Raw genomic sequence first — 19037 nt, 5'->3', positions numbered from 1 at the left:
CCTAGAAAGATAAAAATCTCCTGAGAAAACCAAGTTATTTCTTATAATTGTTTAAGGCCAGAGCATACACAAAAGCACTGAACTTATTATAAATCAAAATTTGATTATCAGTTGTGAAAACATTTTACGAGTTTTTTTAATTGTATAAAATCGAGAATCCCCAGTTATAGCCAGTTGTAGGTAGATTTGGAAGCAATATGATGGGCATAACATTCCTTTAAGCAGATGTAGTTGCCACCTCTATGTTCTCAGCCCCTTGTGGATGCCTCTGCTATGCCAGTTAGCATATAGCAGTAATTTCTTTTTGACCTCCAAAAGATTCATACCCCAAGAGGGGGCCAGTGTCTTTGTATTCCTAGAGCCTGCTCTAGTGTACTCCTCAAAAACTGGTGGGTGGGTGGGGTGAGATTGTTCACATTTTGAGTTTTATCACGTTAGGTTAGAATTTTAAATGTACAAAGTTAAATTAGCCAAAGATGAGAAAATGACTAGGTGAAGAAATACAGTTGTTTAATTGCAATATCATATTCCAATCATGGCCTATGTAAAAATGTTTTAGAAAGCCTTGAAATGTTAGAAGCATAAAGCATCAATTATGACCTATTTTACAGTGAAATAATCTGTACAGTGTTACACAGATAGATGTATTTAGACGTGGAGGGTTAGGGAGGGGAAGAATGCAAGAACTTGTAAGTAGCTTCTGTTTCTAGTATCTGAGAAACTAGGTCTTTGTGAATATTTCTGCAGATTTTTTTTATGGCTGCCTTCACAGCACTAGGAGTGTTAAAGTAGGGTATTAATGTGACTCCTTGAAATCCAGTCAGATGGCTTTTCTATAGAAAATCCCCCTTAAACAACAGAAACAAGTATTCATAATCGTTTGAGGTTTGTTTCTGTTATCTGCATCCCTGTAGGCCATTTCAGTTCTTTCTGGAAGGCATCAGAGTACTGCAAAAAATAAACATTTAGGCAATGCGTTTTGTTATTTTTTACCAGTTTAAAGAAATTCCTTTTTAAAAAAAATATAGCACTATTTAGCATAGTGGAATACTTAGAAAATACAGTTTGGCAAAAAGAACAAGATAAATATCAAAATCCTGCTATCCTGCGTAACTGTTGCTCATATCTGCATTTATGTGCTTCTCCGCGTGCCCACTCAGAGCTTAATGTGAAATTGTGGTTGGCAATAGGTAACTAGCAAGCACAGAAAAACAGGGAGTCAAAAAATGCTATTAAATAGTCAAATAGTCAAATAGTCAAATCTAGCTTTACTTTCCATTCGTAACAACAAAAAACAATGAAATAAGGCACAGATCATGAAACATAATTTTCATCTGTTGATTCATTCATCCCTGGCTCATTTACTACTGTTAAGCTTTCCAATTTCCAATTCATAGAGCACTTTTCTTTCACAGCTTCAGTTTTCTCTTGTTCTTTAAACAATTTTTGAATATTTCGGAGTAAATTGTCAGAGTGCTATGAAAGGAAGTCCAAAATATGTACTGGAAAATAGCATTCAGACCCACGAAAATCTAAGTAGAGAAGCAGCTACACTTCCATCTGAGAACAATAATTGATATTGGAGAATGAACATCTGTCTCTGGAAGGGTGGATTGTAAGCAGGTCTTCTCCCTCAGTAGTGGTCCCTGGTACTTACATCATTAGGGTCTGCAGGGAGAGAGTGCCCATTATTATTGAGCTGTGCTTTATTTAGAGTGTGTAAATGAAGTCGGGCATGAATACAGTGATCAAGGACCCAAAATTTTTTATATGTGCTATCTCAAATTCATGGCTAGTGCAACCAAGGTTGGTGACTAAAAAAAAGTGATCATCCTTTTTTATATTCATTATATTGCTTTATAAACTATTTTGCCTCCAATTAGTAATATATTAGCAATATCTCATCATGGCAATTATACTTCTGTATATAATTTTAGTGGCTGAATTTCCTTTCATTAAATGAATACACCATAATTTACTTAAGTGGTTGTTGTACAATTCCACTGTTACATATTTTTTCAGTACTTTAAGTAGTATTTCAGTACACACCTGGCTACTCTTACTCAATTTGTTTCCTAGGAAAAACTATCCATTGGGATCAGTTAAACAGGCAAAAAAACGAAAAGAACCCATCACTTTCTAATTTTCCTTTCTTCCCCCCTTATTCCTCCTTCTTGGTGAGTTTAAATATATTTTTTTATCGGCCATATAGTTATTCTTTTGTGAATTTTCTGTAGTGGTCCTCTGCCCATCTTCTGTTAGATTATTTATTTTTAATTTGTTTTATGGGGACTCTTTGCATGTTAAAAATATTAACCCCTAGAGCACCTGGGTGGCTCAGTTGGTTAACTTTGGCTGAGGTCATGATCTCCAGGTCCTGGGTTGGAGCCCACATCTGGCTTCCCACTCCGCAGGGAGTGCTTGTCCCTCTCCCTTTGCTCCTTCTTCCACTTGTGCACGTGGTCTCTCTCTCTCTGTCTCAAAGAAATAAATAAAATCTTTAAAAAAAAAAATATTAACCCCTTTTATCACTAGCTTGTCATTTGCTTTTTTTAGTGTGAGCAGCTTTATTAAGGTATAATTGACATGCAATAAACTGCATATATTTAAAATGTATGTTTTGATAAGTCTAGACATATTTAAACACTTGTGAGGCCATCATCTCAATGAAAGTAACGAACATATCCATCATCTCTAAGTTACTTTATGCTCCTTTGAAATCTCTCCCTACCTTGTCTTTCCCCCAGGCAATCACTATGAATTAATTTCCATTTTCTAGAATTGTATATAAGTGAGACCATTTATACCATGTACTCTTTTTTGTCTGGCTTCTGTCACTCATAATTACTTTGAGATTTATCTATATTTTAGATTTTATCAATAGTTCATCCTTTTTATTTCTGAGTATTGTTTCATTTTATGATAGATCACAGTTTGTTTTTCTGTCCGCCTGTTGATAGGTTTTGGGGTTGTACCCGGCTTTTAGCTATTAGAAATAAGCTGCTAAGAATACTCATCTACAAGTCTTTGTATGAACACGTGCTTTCATGTCTCCTGAAGAAATTCTTAAGAGTAGAAGGGCTGTATCCAATTGCAGATGTCCATTTAACTTCTTAAGAAGCTGCCAAACTGTTTTTAAAAACAGTTTGACCATTACCCTTCCTACCAGCAGTGTGTGTGTCAGTATCTCCATTGCCTTGCAAATTTGAAGTGGTCAGTCTTTCTAATTTTAGCCCCTCTCATAGGTACGCAGTGCTATTTCACAGTGGTTTTAATTTATCTTTAGTGACTAATGATGTTGAGCCATCTTTTCATGTACATATTTGCCATCCATTTATCTTCGTCAGTGAAGTGTCTGTTCATATCTTTTGCCCATTCTTTAATTGGCTTGTTTGTTTTCGGACTATTGACTTTTAATTAAGAGTTAGGTTTTCTCTATACAAGTGATGCTCAATTAGATACATGATTTGCAAATATTTCCCCCAGTCTTTGTCTTGTCTTCTAATTGTCTTCTTAACAGTTTTCAAGAATAAATGTTTGAAATTTTGATGAAGTCCAAAATTACCAATTTTTTTCTTATATGGATTTTTGGTTTTGTATCTACAAATCTTTGCCTAATCCAAGCTCACAAAAATACATTCCTGTGGGTTCTATGAAAGTCTCTTATGGTTTTAGGTTTTACATTTAGATTCATTTTGAGTTATTTTTTGTACATGGTATAAGGTGTATATCAAAGTTCATTTGCTCACATATGAATATACAGTTGTTCTAGCATTATTTGTTGAAAAGACTATCCTTTTTACATGGAATTCCCTTTACACCTTGTCTCTACATGCTAGGCTCTTTTCTGTTCTCTTGATCTATTTATCTTTATGCCAATAATGAAGTGTCTTGATTACTGTAGCTTTACAGTAAGACTTGAAGTCAAGTTTTATAAGTCCCCTTTGTTCTTTTTCAAAGTTGTTTTAACTCTTCTAGGTTCTTTGCATTTCCATGTGGATTTTAGAATTTGACAATTTCTCCAAAGGTGAACTGCTGGAATTTTGAGTGGGATTACACTGAATGTATAGGTCATTTGAGGAGAATTTGATATTTTAACAATATCGATTATCCCAACCATGAACATAATATATCTCTTTATTTTAGGTGGTTCTTCAGTTTCTCTCAACAGTTTTGTAGTTTTCAGTATGCATGTCTTTCGCATCTTTTTTTTTTTTTAAGAATTTTATATATTTTTGCCAGAGAGAGAAGGAGAGGGGGAGAAAACGAGCGATCGGGGGAGGGGCAAAGAGAGAAGCAGGCTCCCTGATGAGTGGGGAGCTCTATGCGGGACTCAATCCCAGGACCCTGGGATCATGGCCTGAGCTGAAGGCAGACGCTTAACCGACTGAGACACCCAGGCGCCCTCACATCTTTCATCAGTATTTCCCAAAGTATGAAGTATTTTTATAGCATTGTAGATGATATATATTTTAAATTTTCAATTTCTGACTTTTGTTTGTTACTTGAATGTAGAAATACAGTTATTTCTGTATGCTGATCTTGTATCCTGGAACCTTGCCTAAAGTTGATTATTAGTTCTAATGGCTTATTGTTTAGATTCCATTCAGATTTTTTACACAAAGTGGGGCCAAGACCTGAGATTGAGGGAGTCTTTCCTTAAATTTTCTTCCTCATGTACTTCACTTGCCTCACCATCATCTTAGCTCAGCATAGACGATTCTATCTGTAAAGAAAGACACTTTTATTTCTTCCTTTATACATTCTATCTGCTTTTTGGTAGTTTCAAGCAGGAGGGCAAATCTGGTCCTTTTTATTCTTATTTTGTCCAGAGATAGAAGAACTGTTTTACTAGTCATTTGCTTTTTAATTTTGATTATGATAGTTTTTTTTATTTTAGTCAAGACTTTATAAATGTTTACATAGCAAAATCTGTCCATCTTTTATGTTGACAATTCTTAACATTTTCTGACTCATGCAGTCCTTTGACAAATAATCTGATAAAAGTTACGGATCTGATTTCCAGAAATATTTATACACATTCGTATTTCTGTATGTAACTTCAGTAGTACACAGAATCCCTGAAGGCTGGTCTATTGATTCTGTTACAAATCTTGATTATATCAGTTACTTTTCATGTTATATTTAGAAAGGCCTTCTATTTAAAATTATATAATTAAGGAAATGCTTTTTAAATGATCACGGTATATTTTTTCTCCTTTGTTTATTCAAACAGGTGCTTATGAATTTTCAAATTCCTTTATTTTAAATGATCAAATGAGATAACATATGTAAAAGCCTTCTAAAAACCATAAAGTGCGGTATATATGCTATTGTCCTTGCCATTGTCATCATCGTCAAAAACATTCAGCCTTTTGACCATCTATTCCAGCCTGGAAATTAAATCCAAAGAAAGAATTATTTTAAGAAATAATTTAAACTATGAAAGTACTCCTACACACGTGGTCTGTAATAAGGGAAAACAGAAAACATTGTAAATATTCAATAATAGGAGAATGCATAAATAAATAATAGTGCTTCATTAGATGAGATGTAAAGGATTTAGAAATGGTAATTACAGGGGCGCCTGGGTGGCACAGCGGTTAAGCGTCTGCCTTTGGCTCAGGGAGTGATCCTGGCGTTGTGGGATCGAGCCCCACATCAGGCTCTTCCGCTATGAGCCTGCTTCTTCCTCTCCCACTCCCCCTACTTGTGTTCCCTCTCTTGCTGGCTGTCTCTCTCTCTGTCAAATAAATCTTTAAAAAAAAATGGTAATTACATAGTACTAAAGATATGAAGGATGTCTGTACTTAAATTGAAAAGCTCTACATTTTATTCACATTATGGTATCTTTCATGAAATGTACATATGCATAAAGATTAAGAAGGGTATAGAAATATGAAAACAGTTGTTTTAGGGAAATGAGTTTGTAAATAATTATATTTATTATTCTTGCCTTTCCTTTAATTCTATTCTGTTATGCCTTTGATTTTTTATGTTTAATGTTTTCTGTATACATATATTTAAAGTTAGGCTCCCATCCCAATTTGTTATTTGCCAGCTGAGAGATTGCCATGGCCTTCAAGGCTCAATTAAATACTGCCTGACATAAATTATATATGAAATTATTTTTTTTCTTTCTTTATGCTTTTATAGTATTTTAAAACTTCACATTTTGTCAGTCATGTTGTCTTATTATCCAGTTTTTAAAATGTATTATGCAGTCTCTGATCATTTATTTAATGCTACAGTTTCATGGCTTAATTATTTCATTGTGCTTTTGTTGTATTCACTTGAACTAATCATGGATTTATTTTTCCAGTTGCCCAGCAAGAGGCTGAAATGTTCAAACGCTACAATGGCACATTTCCATTACCCGGAATACACCAAAGTCAAGATGCTTTATGCACTTGTCCTAAACTGCCTCATCAGGGCTCTTTTCAGATTGATGACTATGTCCACACTGAACAGTCTTCCATGAAGATGCAGCAAGTGAAACAGAGACTGGATTCTGTCACCGTATGTCTAGTGATTTTATGCAGTTGAGAAGTTGGAAATTTTAAAACTATTTTGAATCTGTTTTACATTGCCGTGCTAATAAATATTAATCCAACAAAGTAAGGTAGTTACTTAAAAATAGGCTTTCTTGTGCTTTTACAGTTCCTTTGTGGTGTTTGTTCTAACATCACTCACTGCAGTAAATAGACCAATTTAGGATAACCTACATGCTTTCCAGCCCAAGACCTGTTTTGCTGTTTTAAAAATGGAAGTGTGTGTATGTATGCATATGTACAACACACACAAACACAACAAACACACCAACCTGGGAAAATATTTACATAAAATATGTTAGGAACAGCCTCCTTAGTGTGCAAAACTAAACAATAAAGAAAAATAGACTTCAACGAAGAAATGGTTGAAAGAAATAAGCATGTACTTCCGAAAGGAGTAGATATAAATGTTCCTTAAGCATATCTAAAAGGTCTGTTATCTCACTACAAGACAAGAAATGCCGTAAAAACCAGGTATTGCCATAAAACTGGAAAATAGATGATGAAAATGAGAAGGATGCTTAGTTAAAAATACTGTGCTATTTATTGTTATAAATTACTACACAGTCTTTCTCAAAGATAAGATGTATTGAGAACCTTAAATATCCTTAAAAATATTTATGCTTTTTGACCATAATAGTTCTTTTAGTTAGAGTTAGCCTTGAGCTCCCTGAAGACAGGGACTGTGCAGACTTGTTCCTTGTTGTGTTCTCACCTTTTGGCACAGTGCCTGGCACTTAATAAATATTATCTCTTTCTGTCCTCCTTTGATAGGAATCTTGACCAGTTTTAAACCAAACATATTAGGAGCTACACTGAGGCACCTTTAGTTATGACTGTATTTACTTTCTCTCCTTTTCTTTCTTGAGGAAATTAGAATTCCAGGTGTATCAGACTGCCAGTTTACTTGGAATATAGGAGAAATATTTTTATTTTTCCCAGCACAAATTTTAGAATATATACTGTAAATTAATAAGTTTATTTCAGTGTTGTAATTCTGTGTATTTTAACATTTTAATTTAATTGAATAATGTATGATATTCCAGATTTTAAAAGGAAGTAGAAATAGGTAAATTGAGTTTTAAAAATTAGAGAAAAATCTTTCTTCGCTAGGGAAAAAAAAAAGTGTCCTTGTCTAAAATTTTTCATGATAAAATGACTTTGCAGATTTAAGAGAAACTGACTCATGAATAAATAAAAGAACAGGTTTCCTACAATCTCTTGATCTTCACACTGTAAAACTTAACATCCTGGAATCAACTCAGTCTTTTAGCTTTTCTTTCCCATCATCTTACATAGCTGTCATCTTCAGATAAATGAAAGGATATATGAACAAAAGAAAGCAGATGTAAAGGAAAAATCAGAAAGATATTTTTTAAGATATGAAATCAAAGGCATGGGGAAGCACACTGGTAATTTATTATAAGAGAAAAATTTCTCTTAGAATCATTATTTTATTTAGCTTTTACCACATCCTTTTTTTTTTTTTTTTTTAATAGAGTCTCTGTTTGCATTGGGATTGAGGTAGGTTAAGGCTGCCTTTGGAAATGAAAGCTTTGTTTGCTATGTTTTTTGAAAAACCATATTTTTCCCATGTTGAGACAATTCACTGAACTTTTTTTCAAATGTTAGCTGCAGTGTTTTGGGTTTTTTTCATAATGTATATAGAACATACGGGAATAAAAACCATAAAGTTATCTTTATTCCCATAGCAGCCCTATCCTTTTTATATTTTGCCAACATTTAGGTTGACTGCATTTTTACCTTTTGTCACAATGCCTTTTCTTGTTTCCTGTAATTTTTTTTGGTAGATCCCCCCCCCCTTTTTTTTGGTCGTGTTGTTACTTAATCCATTGAAGACTATAAGACTGGTCTTCTACAGAGAAGTGCAATAGAGAAGACTTTGATTACTTCTAATATTATAGAAGACTGTATTACTGGAGATACTTCTTTCTTTGTAACCACAATAGGAATTTTTTAAATAAAATATAGTGCAAGCTTAGGGTATGGTGTGTGTGAATTGCATAACCAGTTCAACAGGCATTTAATAGGCGTTTACTCATTAATGAGGAAAGGATACAAAAATAGAGGATTCTGTGTTCTCTGTAGCTTTACCGTGTAGTCCTTTTGCTGCTTCCTACATAACAGGTTTGACTGTGTGTTGCTGCTGCAGCAGCCCCTGGAATGCAGGCATCCTGCAGCCCAGATAGGATCTCCTAGGTAGACAGTATCTTGAGAGCATTGACAAAATTCATTCTGAGGTTTTAAAATTTGATCTTAACAGTGCATCCAGCCTTGCTTGGAATCTGGGGTACCTCCTAGAAGTAATCAGTCTTACAAAAAGTTGATTTATAAACCTAAAAAAAACATCTTATAGTGAAAGATACACCTTTCCAGCTGCCTGCCCACTCAAGACTACTCTCCCTTTTTAAAATTAATTTGAAACCTAAGTTAATGATTACAGAGTTGATTATTAAGCAGAGTCCTAGGAATAGGGATTAGATGGGTTTAAAGACATCTTATGCCAGCTTTGAAAAAAAGGTTAATTTTCTCTGCTCTATAGGAGATTTCACCCAATAATATTTGTTTGGTGGTAACTAACATCTATTTAATTATGAGTAATAACTGACATAATGAATTCCTGTGCTAAATGCTTTACATGTTTATTGTATTTAATCCTCAAAACTGTTGTATAGTGTGGGTGCTAGTATTACTCCCATTTTACAGAAGATGAAGCTGAGGTTTCCAGAGCCCACGCAGTATCACTCGCGTCACACAGATGGCAGGCACTGGATCTGAGATTCAGTCCAGGTGGTCAGACTCTCATGCCCAGGCAGTTTCACTTTCTCCTTTAGGGATCGAATTACTAATATCCTTTAGTCACAGTGTCTTTCCCTTAGAAATTTCTGGATAAAAAATTGATGTTCCTCTTTCAGTTCCCTTTTTTCCTAAACTCCACATCGTTACCATTTTTCTCTAGTTCTGTTGTAGGCTGATGAAACATGCTAGCTTACCTTTTTGGACTTGAGTATTTTCTGTGTCTCCTTAGCAGCAAATTTCCAAATCATTCATTATATGTTGACTTTTACTAGTTTCTTTTCAGAAGTGATCATCTCTTGGCCTTGTCCCGTGAATTATAGGCAGTTCCTTTCTGTAGCTCTTTCTTTCTTTCTTTCTTTCTTTTTTTAAAAGATTTTACTTATTTATTTGACAGAGAGACAATCAGCGAGAGAGGGAACACAAGCAGGGGGAGTGGGAGAGGAAGAAGCAGGCTTCCTGCTGAGCAGGGAGCCCAATGCGGGGCTCGATCCCAGGGCCCTGGGATCATGCCCTGAGCTAAATGCAGACGCTTAACGACTGAGCCACCCAGGCGCCCCTCTGTAGCTCTTTCGATACTGATGATATACTTTGCCATTCAGTAGGGTTTGTTCTTAGATTTCGTCTGAAATAAATTATTAATGTGGGAATTCTATTTGTGGGCATTGTTATTTATGGAGATAATTATATACGGCAATTAATTCTGGGTGTGTCTTTGAGACATGTTAGTGCTCTGGTAGAATTTTAGCATTTACCAGTTTATTATTAAAAGTTTGTTATTAAGTTTATTGAGGCCACCTGTTTTTCTTGAAACAGATACAGATGGGCCCTCCAGAGTCTCGTTCTCAGTGCCTTTTGTTGTGGCAGGTTAGATTTAACAAGAATTCATTGAGTCTCTTTCTTTAATTCACACTCTTTCCAGCTTATTGGAAACAATCAGAGTGACAGGTACAGGGTGAGGGTGATAGACAAAGAAACTCTCCCAGATGTTGATTTTGGTTATTAAAAGATTAATATTAAGGTCTATTGAGAAGAGTTGATAATTTTATTAAAATGAAATTATGACTATTTCCTTACTGTATTGTATTTCTTTTAGGAGGTGATACGAGCTTGTGCTGCAAAGGTAAGTAATTTTTATTAGGAGGGAAATAACTTTAAAACCATAGCTTTCACTGTGATGTACCAAAGAATTGAAATGTACCATTCATACTTTTTAATAGGACTTTTATAAAAGTTAATCAGATGTGTATTTTCCTTATTTGAGCTCAAATTTATCAAGGAATTATATACAGGAATCTGAGAATTTAGCAAGTACCTTCATATTTTTGAGGATTTAAGAATATTAAGTAATAGGGATATACTTTCAGTAAAGCACAAGCGTGGTCATTTGATCCTCTGAGAAAAATGTTATATGATAGTTAATAGGTAAGAGTCACCAGTACACTTCCGGTGGATGTATGCTGAGTAAATTGTATAAGCCTTGAAATGCATGCAAGCTGCACATGAATAGCAATGATACACTGTGCTGATTATGCTCTTGATCACTTATACCAGTGTTTCACACTTCTTTTTCCATTCAGCTATGTAGCAATCCTGAGACACAGATTAGATGTTATTGTTATTCCAGCTTTAGAAAGGAGGAAGCGGAGGCTTATTGAAGTTAAGTGATTTGCTCAAGACCCCAAAGTTAGTCTAAAAATAGTAGCATATAAAAAGGTTTTGATTATTAAACAATTTCAACAAAATTGTATCCGAAATGCTTTCAACACAGCAGCTTTCTTCCTTTTATAAGCAACGTTATTTTATATCCAATCTTTAACTCAATTGTCAAGAAACTAAATGTTAATTTAAAAGAGTTGGAATGACACCACATCTTTGTCCTTCCCTCTTCTTCTGTCCACTCCCAAAATTCAGTTGAATAATTAGACATTCATTCATTTATGAAATGTAATTATATCTGTCACAAGATGAAAGGGTGAGACCTTCAGAGGGGAATTAGAATAGTGTCTGTATGTTCAAAAACTGCTTTATGTACTATCAGTGCAGTGGAAGTATTTATTTATTCAGTAGACATCTACTACCATGTGGCAGGCCCTTGAAATATAGAAGTAAGTCGTAGGCTATTGTTTCTTTTCACGTGGGGCATCTTGTGGAGGAAGCATGTCAGAAGACACTGGGCTTACCCCTTCATTGAGCTGTCCAGTATCAGTGAGGACCCATCACTTTTTTACCTAATCATCACAAGTCAACAGGATATGGAATACAGACAAGGGGAAGGAAGATGGTGGGGGAGGGGAAGAGAACAAGCTATATTCTGACTTGGGCTGCAGATGTTCAGGAAACTTGTTCCCGATAGCAGTGATTAGTATAATGATTGTAACTCCAAGATTACTAAATCTTCTTAAGTATACATAGTATATAAAACCAAAGTCCAAAAAATAACTAGTTTTCTGACTTAGCAATTCAGAGCTATTTCTCTTTAACAAATAAATATATATACGCTTCTTTTGTAAAGCTCTCTGAATGTCCAAATAGTAAAGTGTTCTGCACATACTTGGCAAGTATTTATGGAAACTGTCGTCTGCTAATCTGGAACCTCTCTGTGGGTGAAGGATCTTGTTATATTCATCTTTGTACCCTAAGTACTTAACAAAACTAGAATAAATGGTCATTGAAAATACGGTGACATATTTGGAAATAAAGTATTTGGAAAGATTAACCTTACTAGTATCTTTAGTTATTTTTTATAAGTTTTATTGAGAGATAATTCACATACCATAATATTTGCCTTTTTAAAGTGTGCAATTTACTGGTTTTTACCCCATTAACAAAGTTGCGCAAGCATCACTACTATCTGATTTTAAAACTTTTTTATTCCCTCCAAAAAGAAATCCTGTTTCTCTTAGCAGTCCTTATTCCTGTATGTATATGCACATATACACACACACACACTCTCCTGGTAACCATGAGTATACTTTCTGTCTCTATAGGTTTGCCTATTGTGGACATTTTATATAAATGAATCAAATAATATGTGGTCATTTATAACTAGTGTCTTTCACTTAGGATAAGGTTTGCACAATTCTTCCATTTGTCACATGTTATAAGTACTACTTTTTATTACCATATAAGATTCCATTGTGTAAATATATTACATTTTGTTTACCTATTCATCAGTTTATAGACATTTGGGTTTTTTCCACTTTGGGGCTTTTACAATATTATGCTACTGTGATCATGTATGTGCATGTTTTTGTGTAAGCATGTTTTCATTTCTTGGGGTATATATCAAGGAGTGGAATTGCTGGGGCATATGATAACTCTGCATTTAACATTTTGCAAAACTACTAAACTTACCCAAAGCAGCTGCACCATTTTATATTCCCACCAAGAATATATAAGGGTTCCAGTTTCTTCTCATTCTTGCCAACACTTGTTATTTTCTGTCTTTTTTTAGGAAATAGCTATTCCAGTGGGTAGGAAGTAATACCTCATTGTGCTTTTTGATTTGTGTTTCCCTAATGACTAATGGCATTGAGCATTTTTGATGTGTCATTTGTGTATCTTATTTGGAGAAATATCTGTTTAAATCCTTTGTCCATTCTTTAAAAAAAAATTTTGTCTTTTTAATGTTCATTTTTAAGAGTTCTTTATATGTTCCGAATATGTCTCTTATCAGATAGATGATTTGCAGATGTTTTATTCCACTGTGTGAGTTGTCTTTCCACTTTCTAATGGTGGCCTTTAAAACAAAAAGGTTTTAGTTTTTATGAAATTCAGTTTATCTTTTTTTTTCTTTTGTCACTTTGCTTGTGGTGTCATATCTAAGAAACCATTGCCTAACCCTGCATTCCAAAGATATACTTCCTTTTTTTAAAATTTTAATATTTTTAACTCCTAACATTTAGGTCTCTGATTATTTTGAGTTCATGTTTTTATATGTATAATGCAATGTAGAGGGCTAATTTTACCCCATTGCGTGTGGCTGTCTAGTTGTCTCAGCATCATTTGTTGAAAAAGCTATGCTTGCCCCATTGAATGGTCTGGGCACCATTGTCAGAAGTCTTTAATCTTAAAAGTAGAGTATATTTCTGCAGTTTCTCATCTATAACAACCAGGATAATAAATTTTTACCAGGTATCTAAGTTTCTTCCCTGAATCCCAGCCAAAGTTTTATGTTGTTGAAAATTCACTCCTTTTTTCTATTAACATTCTTTAATCCTTGCCTACTAAGTATTGTATGTGTGCAAACACAGGTGTGCTTGGGATTGTAACAGTGAATAGGCACATTTTGTTATAGGGAGACAAACAATAAAAAAAGGAAATAAGACAATTTCAGACAATAAGTGATGTGAAGACAATAAAAATAGCCCCTTGGGACAGAGAGTGACTGGGAGGGAAGGCTGCCCTCTAAGTGTGCTCCTAAAAGGCCTCTCTGAGAGAAATACTTGACAAGGAACAGGTCCTGTCCTGTAGAAGTCCTCATCTAGAAAGGTAACTGGCATGCTCAAGAGCAGAAAGAAGAGCATTGTGCATACGTGGTAATAGTGAGCAAGCAAGGGGAAACAGTGTCTGATGGCCGGGTTGGGGAGGTGATCAGGAGATCATGCATGCCTGTTAGCATGGGAGTGCAGAGGAGGAATAGTTCTACCATCTTTACTGGAGGAAACGATAGGGGTCTAGGGCTTCAAAGTGGGAAGGCAGTTCAAGGGTAGGTGAGAGGTGGAATGGTTTGGTAAACAAAGGCTTCCCCTCCAGGGAAGTTAAAAGGTTCTCTCTGGGCACAGCTCTCTTCCTAGTAGAGGCCCCTTTTCTAATGTAAATGTCTCTTTTTAAAGGGCAGCTTCTAAACCTGTTTGCGGAGCTTCTCTAGTGTCTGCAGTTTCTCAAAATAATACTTACACCAAAGAGGCATATTTGAGGGTGACATGTTCTGCTGAACCTTCAGTAAAGACGTAGGTATTGTTTTTTTGGTTTTTTTTAATGATTTTTTATTATGTTAGTCACCATACACTACATCCCCGGCTTCCGATGTAAAGCTTGATGATTCATCAGTTGAATATAACACCCAGTGCACCATGCGATACGTGCCCTCCTTACTACCCATCACCGGTCTATCCCATTCCTCCACCCCCCTCCCCTCTGAGGCCCCCAGNGTTTTTTTTAATGATTTTTTATTATATTATGTTAGTCACCATACACTACATCCCCGGCTTCCGATGTAAAGCTTGATGATTCATCAGTTGCATATAACACCCAGTGCACCATGCGATACGTGCCCTCCTTACTACCCATCACCAGTCTATCCCATTCCTCCACCCCCCTCCCCTCTGAGGCCCCCAGCTTGTTTCTCATAGTCCATAGTCTCTCATGTTTCATTCCCCCTTCTGATTACCCCCCTTTCTTTATCCCTTTCTTCCCCTACCTATCATCCTAGTTCTTATGTTCCATAGATGAGAGAAATCATATGATAGTTGTCTTTCTCTGCTTGACTTATTTCACTTAGCATTATCTCCTCCAGTGCCGTCCATGTTGCAGCAAATGTTGAGAATTCGTTCTTTCTGATAGCTGAGTAATATTCCATTGTATATATGGACCACAGCTTCTTAATCCAGTCATCTGTTGAAGGGCATCTCGGCTCCTTCCACGATTTAGCTATTGTGGACAATGCTGCTATGAACATTGGGGTGCATATGGCCCTTCTCTTCACTACGTCTGTATCTTTGGGGTAAACACCCAGTAGTGCAATGGCTGGATCATAGGGTAGCTCAATTTTTAACTTTTTAAGGGACCTCCACACTGTTTTCCAGAGTGGCATTGTTTTAATCAGAGAAGCAGTGATGGAGGTATGAAGCTGGGGAGAATGTGAGAGTAGATTTTAAAAGGGGAGTGAGTATTCCAAGTAGAGAAATCAGTTGGCTGACTTTTATGGTAATCCAAGAGGAGACCGTAGCCAGGACTAAGGATGGTGTTCAAAGATAAATGGATACCTATTAAAAATTGTAATAAATAAGTTTATTTGAGCAAAAATTGATTAGAATGGCACAGTCCCAAACTGGAAGTGGTTAGAAGTGCTCCACTGGCAGCAACTGAGGAAAGACTTTTATAAAGAAAAGGCTGAAGCAAAGCAAGGAAATTATAGATTGATGATAGTTTAAAGCCTCACTGGCTGTTGGTGATTGGTTGTCCTCAGGTTTCGATTTTGTAAACTTGAGGTATTTACAGTCTTAGATTTGGGCTTGCTTCTGTAGGCTGTAAACCCACCCACCTACTGTGGCAGTAGAACTGCCTCGGCTCATGGCCTCCTGTTTAATTAATTTAACAGTGGCAATGACGAAGATGCAGCCAATGGACAGATTGGCGGTATATTTTGGAAGTAGATGTAACACAGCTCGGCGATGGATTGGATGTGGTGTAAGTGAAGGAACAAAAAATCCTCACTTCCAGCAATTGTGCAGATGCTCGGAGTGCTTCGTAATGAGATGAGGAATGCGGGAGGGCAGGGAGCAGTTTTTAGGAGTGGAGTTTTGGATATGGTTGTAGTTGTGTAGTAGGCAATTGGATTTCTGAGTGATGAGTGCAGGGAAGAAGTCAGGGCTAGTATTCTATATTTTTAATCTGTGAGATTGGATAAAGTCACCTGGGGAGAGATAGCTAAATACCTGAGGCACTTGTCCAGGAGAACGGGATGTCAGGGAAGCCCAGAGGAGAGTATTTCAAGAAAAAGGAGTGGTGAACTATCACATGCTACTGAGAGAATGAGTAAAGGAGGATAGAAAATGGACGATTGTGTTTGGCTAGAAGCTAAAGTTTATTGAATTATGTTGTAGAATAATGAATGCTGTAAAGGTAAGGTAATAATTAAATTATAGTCAAATATATCTTAGAACATATTATTCACTGAAAAGTAAAAAAGCTTTATAAATAGAGAGTCCAGAGAAGATAATTTTTTAATCTCCTAAAAAAAAGTTTGGATATTTGAGATTTGAATAGAATAATGGTTTGCAGTTTTTGGGAGAGTTTCCTTTTGTTTTCGACGCTCATAATTAATTCTTCATGTCATTATCCAAAACTGGATAAAAGCAAATCAAGTGCTGTTATTTTGACAATATGTGGGAGACTGGCTTGACTGTAGGAGTGGTATAGGCCACAGTAGCCACTAAAATTATGGAATTTCATTCCTGGAAATTTTAGAAAACAGGACAAACTCCTTGTGTTAGGAAAAGCCAGTTTTTCTCCCATGTGTCTCCTTTACTCTCGCACTACCATCGATACTCGGAACACTTCCGGCACCAGATGTGCTGTGGTTTTTCCCACACCAGGCAGTTGTCTGTGATACCAGCTGGGTGTCCTACAATTTGACTCCATTTTGACACTGTCTGCCTGGGGATGGTGGCAGATTGGCAGATCCCACAGGTTAAGGACTCAGTCCCACAAGACTTCACCTGCACCCCCCCAACCTCTACCATTTCCCATGCCAGTTGCAGGTCCAGAACCTGCGTTTCTGACCAATCAGCTGTAAATTGGAGGCTCCCATGACAGTTCCTCAGGTTCAATTAATTTGCTGGAGCAGCTCACTAAGAACTCAGGAAAATAATTTACTTACTATTTGCCAGTTTATTATAAAGGATACAGATGAACATCCAGATGGAAGGGCTGCCTAGGGCAGAGTATTTAGGAGGGGGCCTGGAGCCTCCCTGCCCTCTGTGGGCACACCACTCCCCAGCACTTCCACGTGTTCACCAGCCTGGAAGCTCTCTGGACCCCCTACGATGGGGAGTTTTATGGAGGTTTCTTCAGGTAGGCATGATCAGTTATATATTTCTAGCCCCTCTCCCCTCTCTGGAAAATGAGAGATGGGGTAAAAATTCCAAGCTTCTAATCGTGGCTTGGTCTTCCTGGAGACCACCTCTTATCCCAGAGTACACCAAGAGTCACTTCAGTAAAACAAAAGACATTTCTGTCACCCAGGAAATTCCAGGATATGTAAGAGCTTAGTGTCTGGAACCAAAGTCAAAGACTAAATATCAGAACAAAAGATTCTCCTAGTACATTTATCACTTAGGAAATTACAGGGTTTTAGGAGCTCTGTGCCAGGAACTGGAGCCAGAAACCAATATTTTTTTTCCTATTATTTCACACCCTTATTTCTAGATTTAAATTTGAGTAATAAACCATGTAATTTAATGTGTTCCTTATATTTAAGCCCTTTATTCTCTAATTTTTATCATTAAAAAATTAGATTTGGAAAGTCTGAAAAATAAAAAGGTTTAAAAAATAGAGAATCCAGAAAAGTATTTTTTTAATCTCCTAAAGCAAGTTTGGATATTTTTGTCATGAAGAGGTAAAAATTAAGTTGAGATGTGAATAGAATAGTGGTTCAACACAAATACCACCTTAACTTTGGGCAAGATTTTAAACATATACTACTTTCACATGTTTATTAATTCATTTGACTTCTATGCAGTTCTTATCAGTGCTATATGAGTTATTTACTAAAGAAAGATGAACAAAAACTGGTTCTTTACCCTCAAGAAGATTACAGTCGGGTGGATGGCAATTAACCAAATAAATAAACCCACCAAAGTGTAACCGATGTTGTGATAATCGAAGATAGAAGATACAAGGCAGACTGGACAGACAAGGAGAGATGTAAATTCTCCTGGGAGAATCTGAAAGGCTTTTCACGCATAATACTTGAGCTAAAGCTTGAAAAAGGAGTTGGCATCCACCAAGAAGATGGAGCCAAAAAGAAAGCCTGTTCCCAGAAATGGTACAGTAAGAGCTAAGTCACAGGGACATGAAACAACCTGGCGGCTCTGCAGAGCTACACGGATTTTGTTGTCGTTGGAAAGTAGGAAAAGGAACAATAAGGTTGGAGAGCTAGGTGGTTGCTAGAATATAGAAAGCTTTGTATGCTAGGCTAAAAACTGGACTTTGTCGAGTGGAACAACTGATGGTGGGTTTTAACCAGAAATGTTACTCAGTAAAATTAGCATTTTAGAAAGATCATCTTGTTAGCAGTGTAGAAGAATTAGAGAAACAGAAGATAGGGAGAAAAGGGAGACGATTGCAATGGTTTGCAAGCAGAGAGGAAGGCCTGACCCAAAGCACTGGCGAAAGAGTGGGCTCAGACATCAGAGCATCTAACTGACTTAGTGACTGATTCTCTGTGGAGGGCAAGATGGCAGTGTAGAATTCCCACCTTTCCGGCCGGGGCAACTAGGTGGATAGCAGTAGCTTTTCCTGAGGAAGTAAATAGTTGAGGAAAAGTTAAGTCTTAAACCTAGTGATTGGAAGAGTTTTGAATTTAAGAAACGTCTTGTGTTGAGCACTGGGTGTTACACACAAGTAATGAATCACTGAACACTACATCAGAAACTAATGATGTACTACTGTATGTTGGCTAATTGAACATAATAATAAAAAAAAGAAAGAAAAAAAAGAAACATCAGCATAGATAACAGATGAAGTGGTGAAAACAAATGTACTGCCCTGCGTAACCATGCGGTGTGAGGGAAGAGAGGGTCCAGTCAGTCTAGCAAACAACCCTGATAAGCAGTGGCAGGATAAACCAACAGAAAATAGTTTTCCAGAAAATAGTTTGCAGTGTTAGAGATCGCAACCACTTAAATGAATCTGCTAATTGACCATTTGGGTGTGGTGACT

The 19037-nt window shown here is 36.4% G+C and overlaps 1 protein-coding gene across 8 annotated transcripts in view; it reads left to right on the top strand.

Annotated features, from left to right (window-relative positions):
• AHI1 (Abelson helper integration site 1) overlaps positions 1-19037 on the top strand; it is a 215374-nt gene that overhangs the window by 81295 nt on the left and 115042 nt on the right. For 7 of the 8 annotated variants that reach the window (XR_004628144.1, XR_004628145.1, XM_034669175.1 and 4 more), the window contains 2 exons: positions 6323-6519; positions 10465-10491. Coding sequence is in view for 6 of the 8 variants with exons in the window: in XM_034669175.1 (XP_034525066.1) it covers positions 6323-6519; positions 10465-10491 (224 nt within the window). In the remaining 2 variants the exon portion in view is untranslated. Of the gene's footprint in view, positions 1-6322; positions 6520-10464; positions 10492-14206; positions 14373-19037 lie in introns of those variants that run through there. The other variant, XM_034669178.1, reaches the window with a different exon arrangement.

The sequence above is a fragment of the Ailuropoda melanoleuca genome, chromosome 10 (genome assembly GCF_002007445.2).
Source record: "Ailuropoda melanoleuca isolate Jingjing chromosome 10, ASM200744v2, whole genome shotgun sequence".
NCBI classification, from domain to species: Eukaryota; Metazoa; Chordata; class Mammalia; order Carnivora; family Ursidae; genus Ailuropoda; species Ailuropoda melanoleuca.
This window is presented reverse-complemented; position numbering and strand designations above follow the sequence as displayed.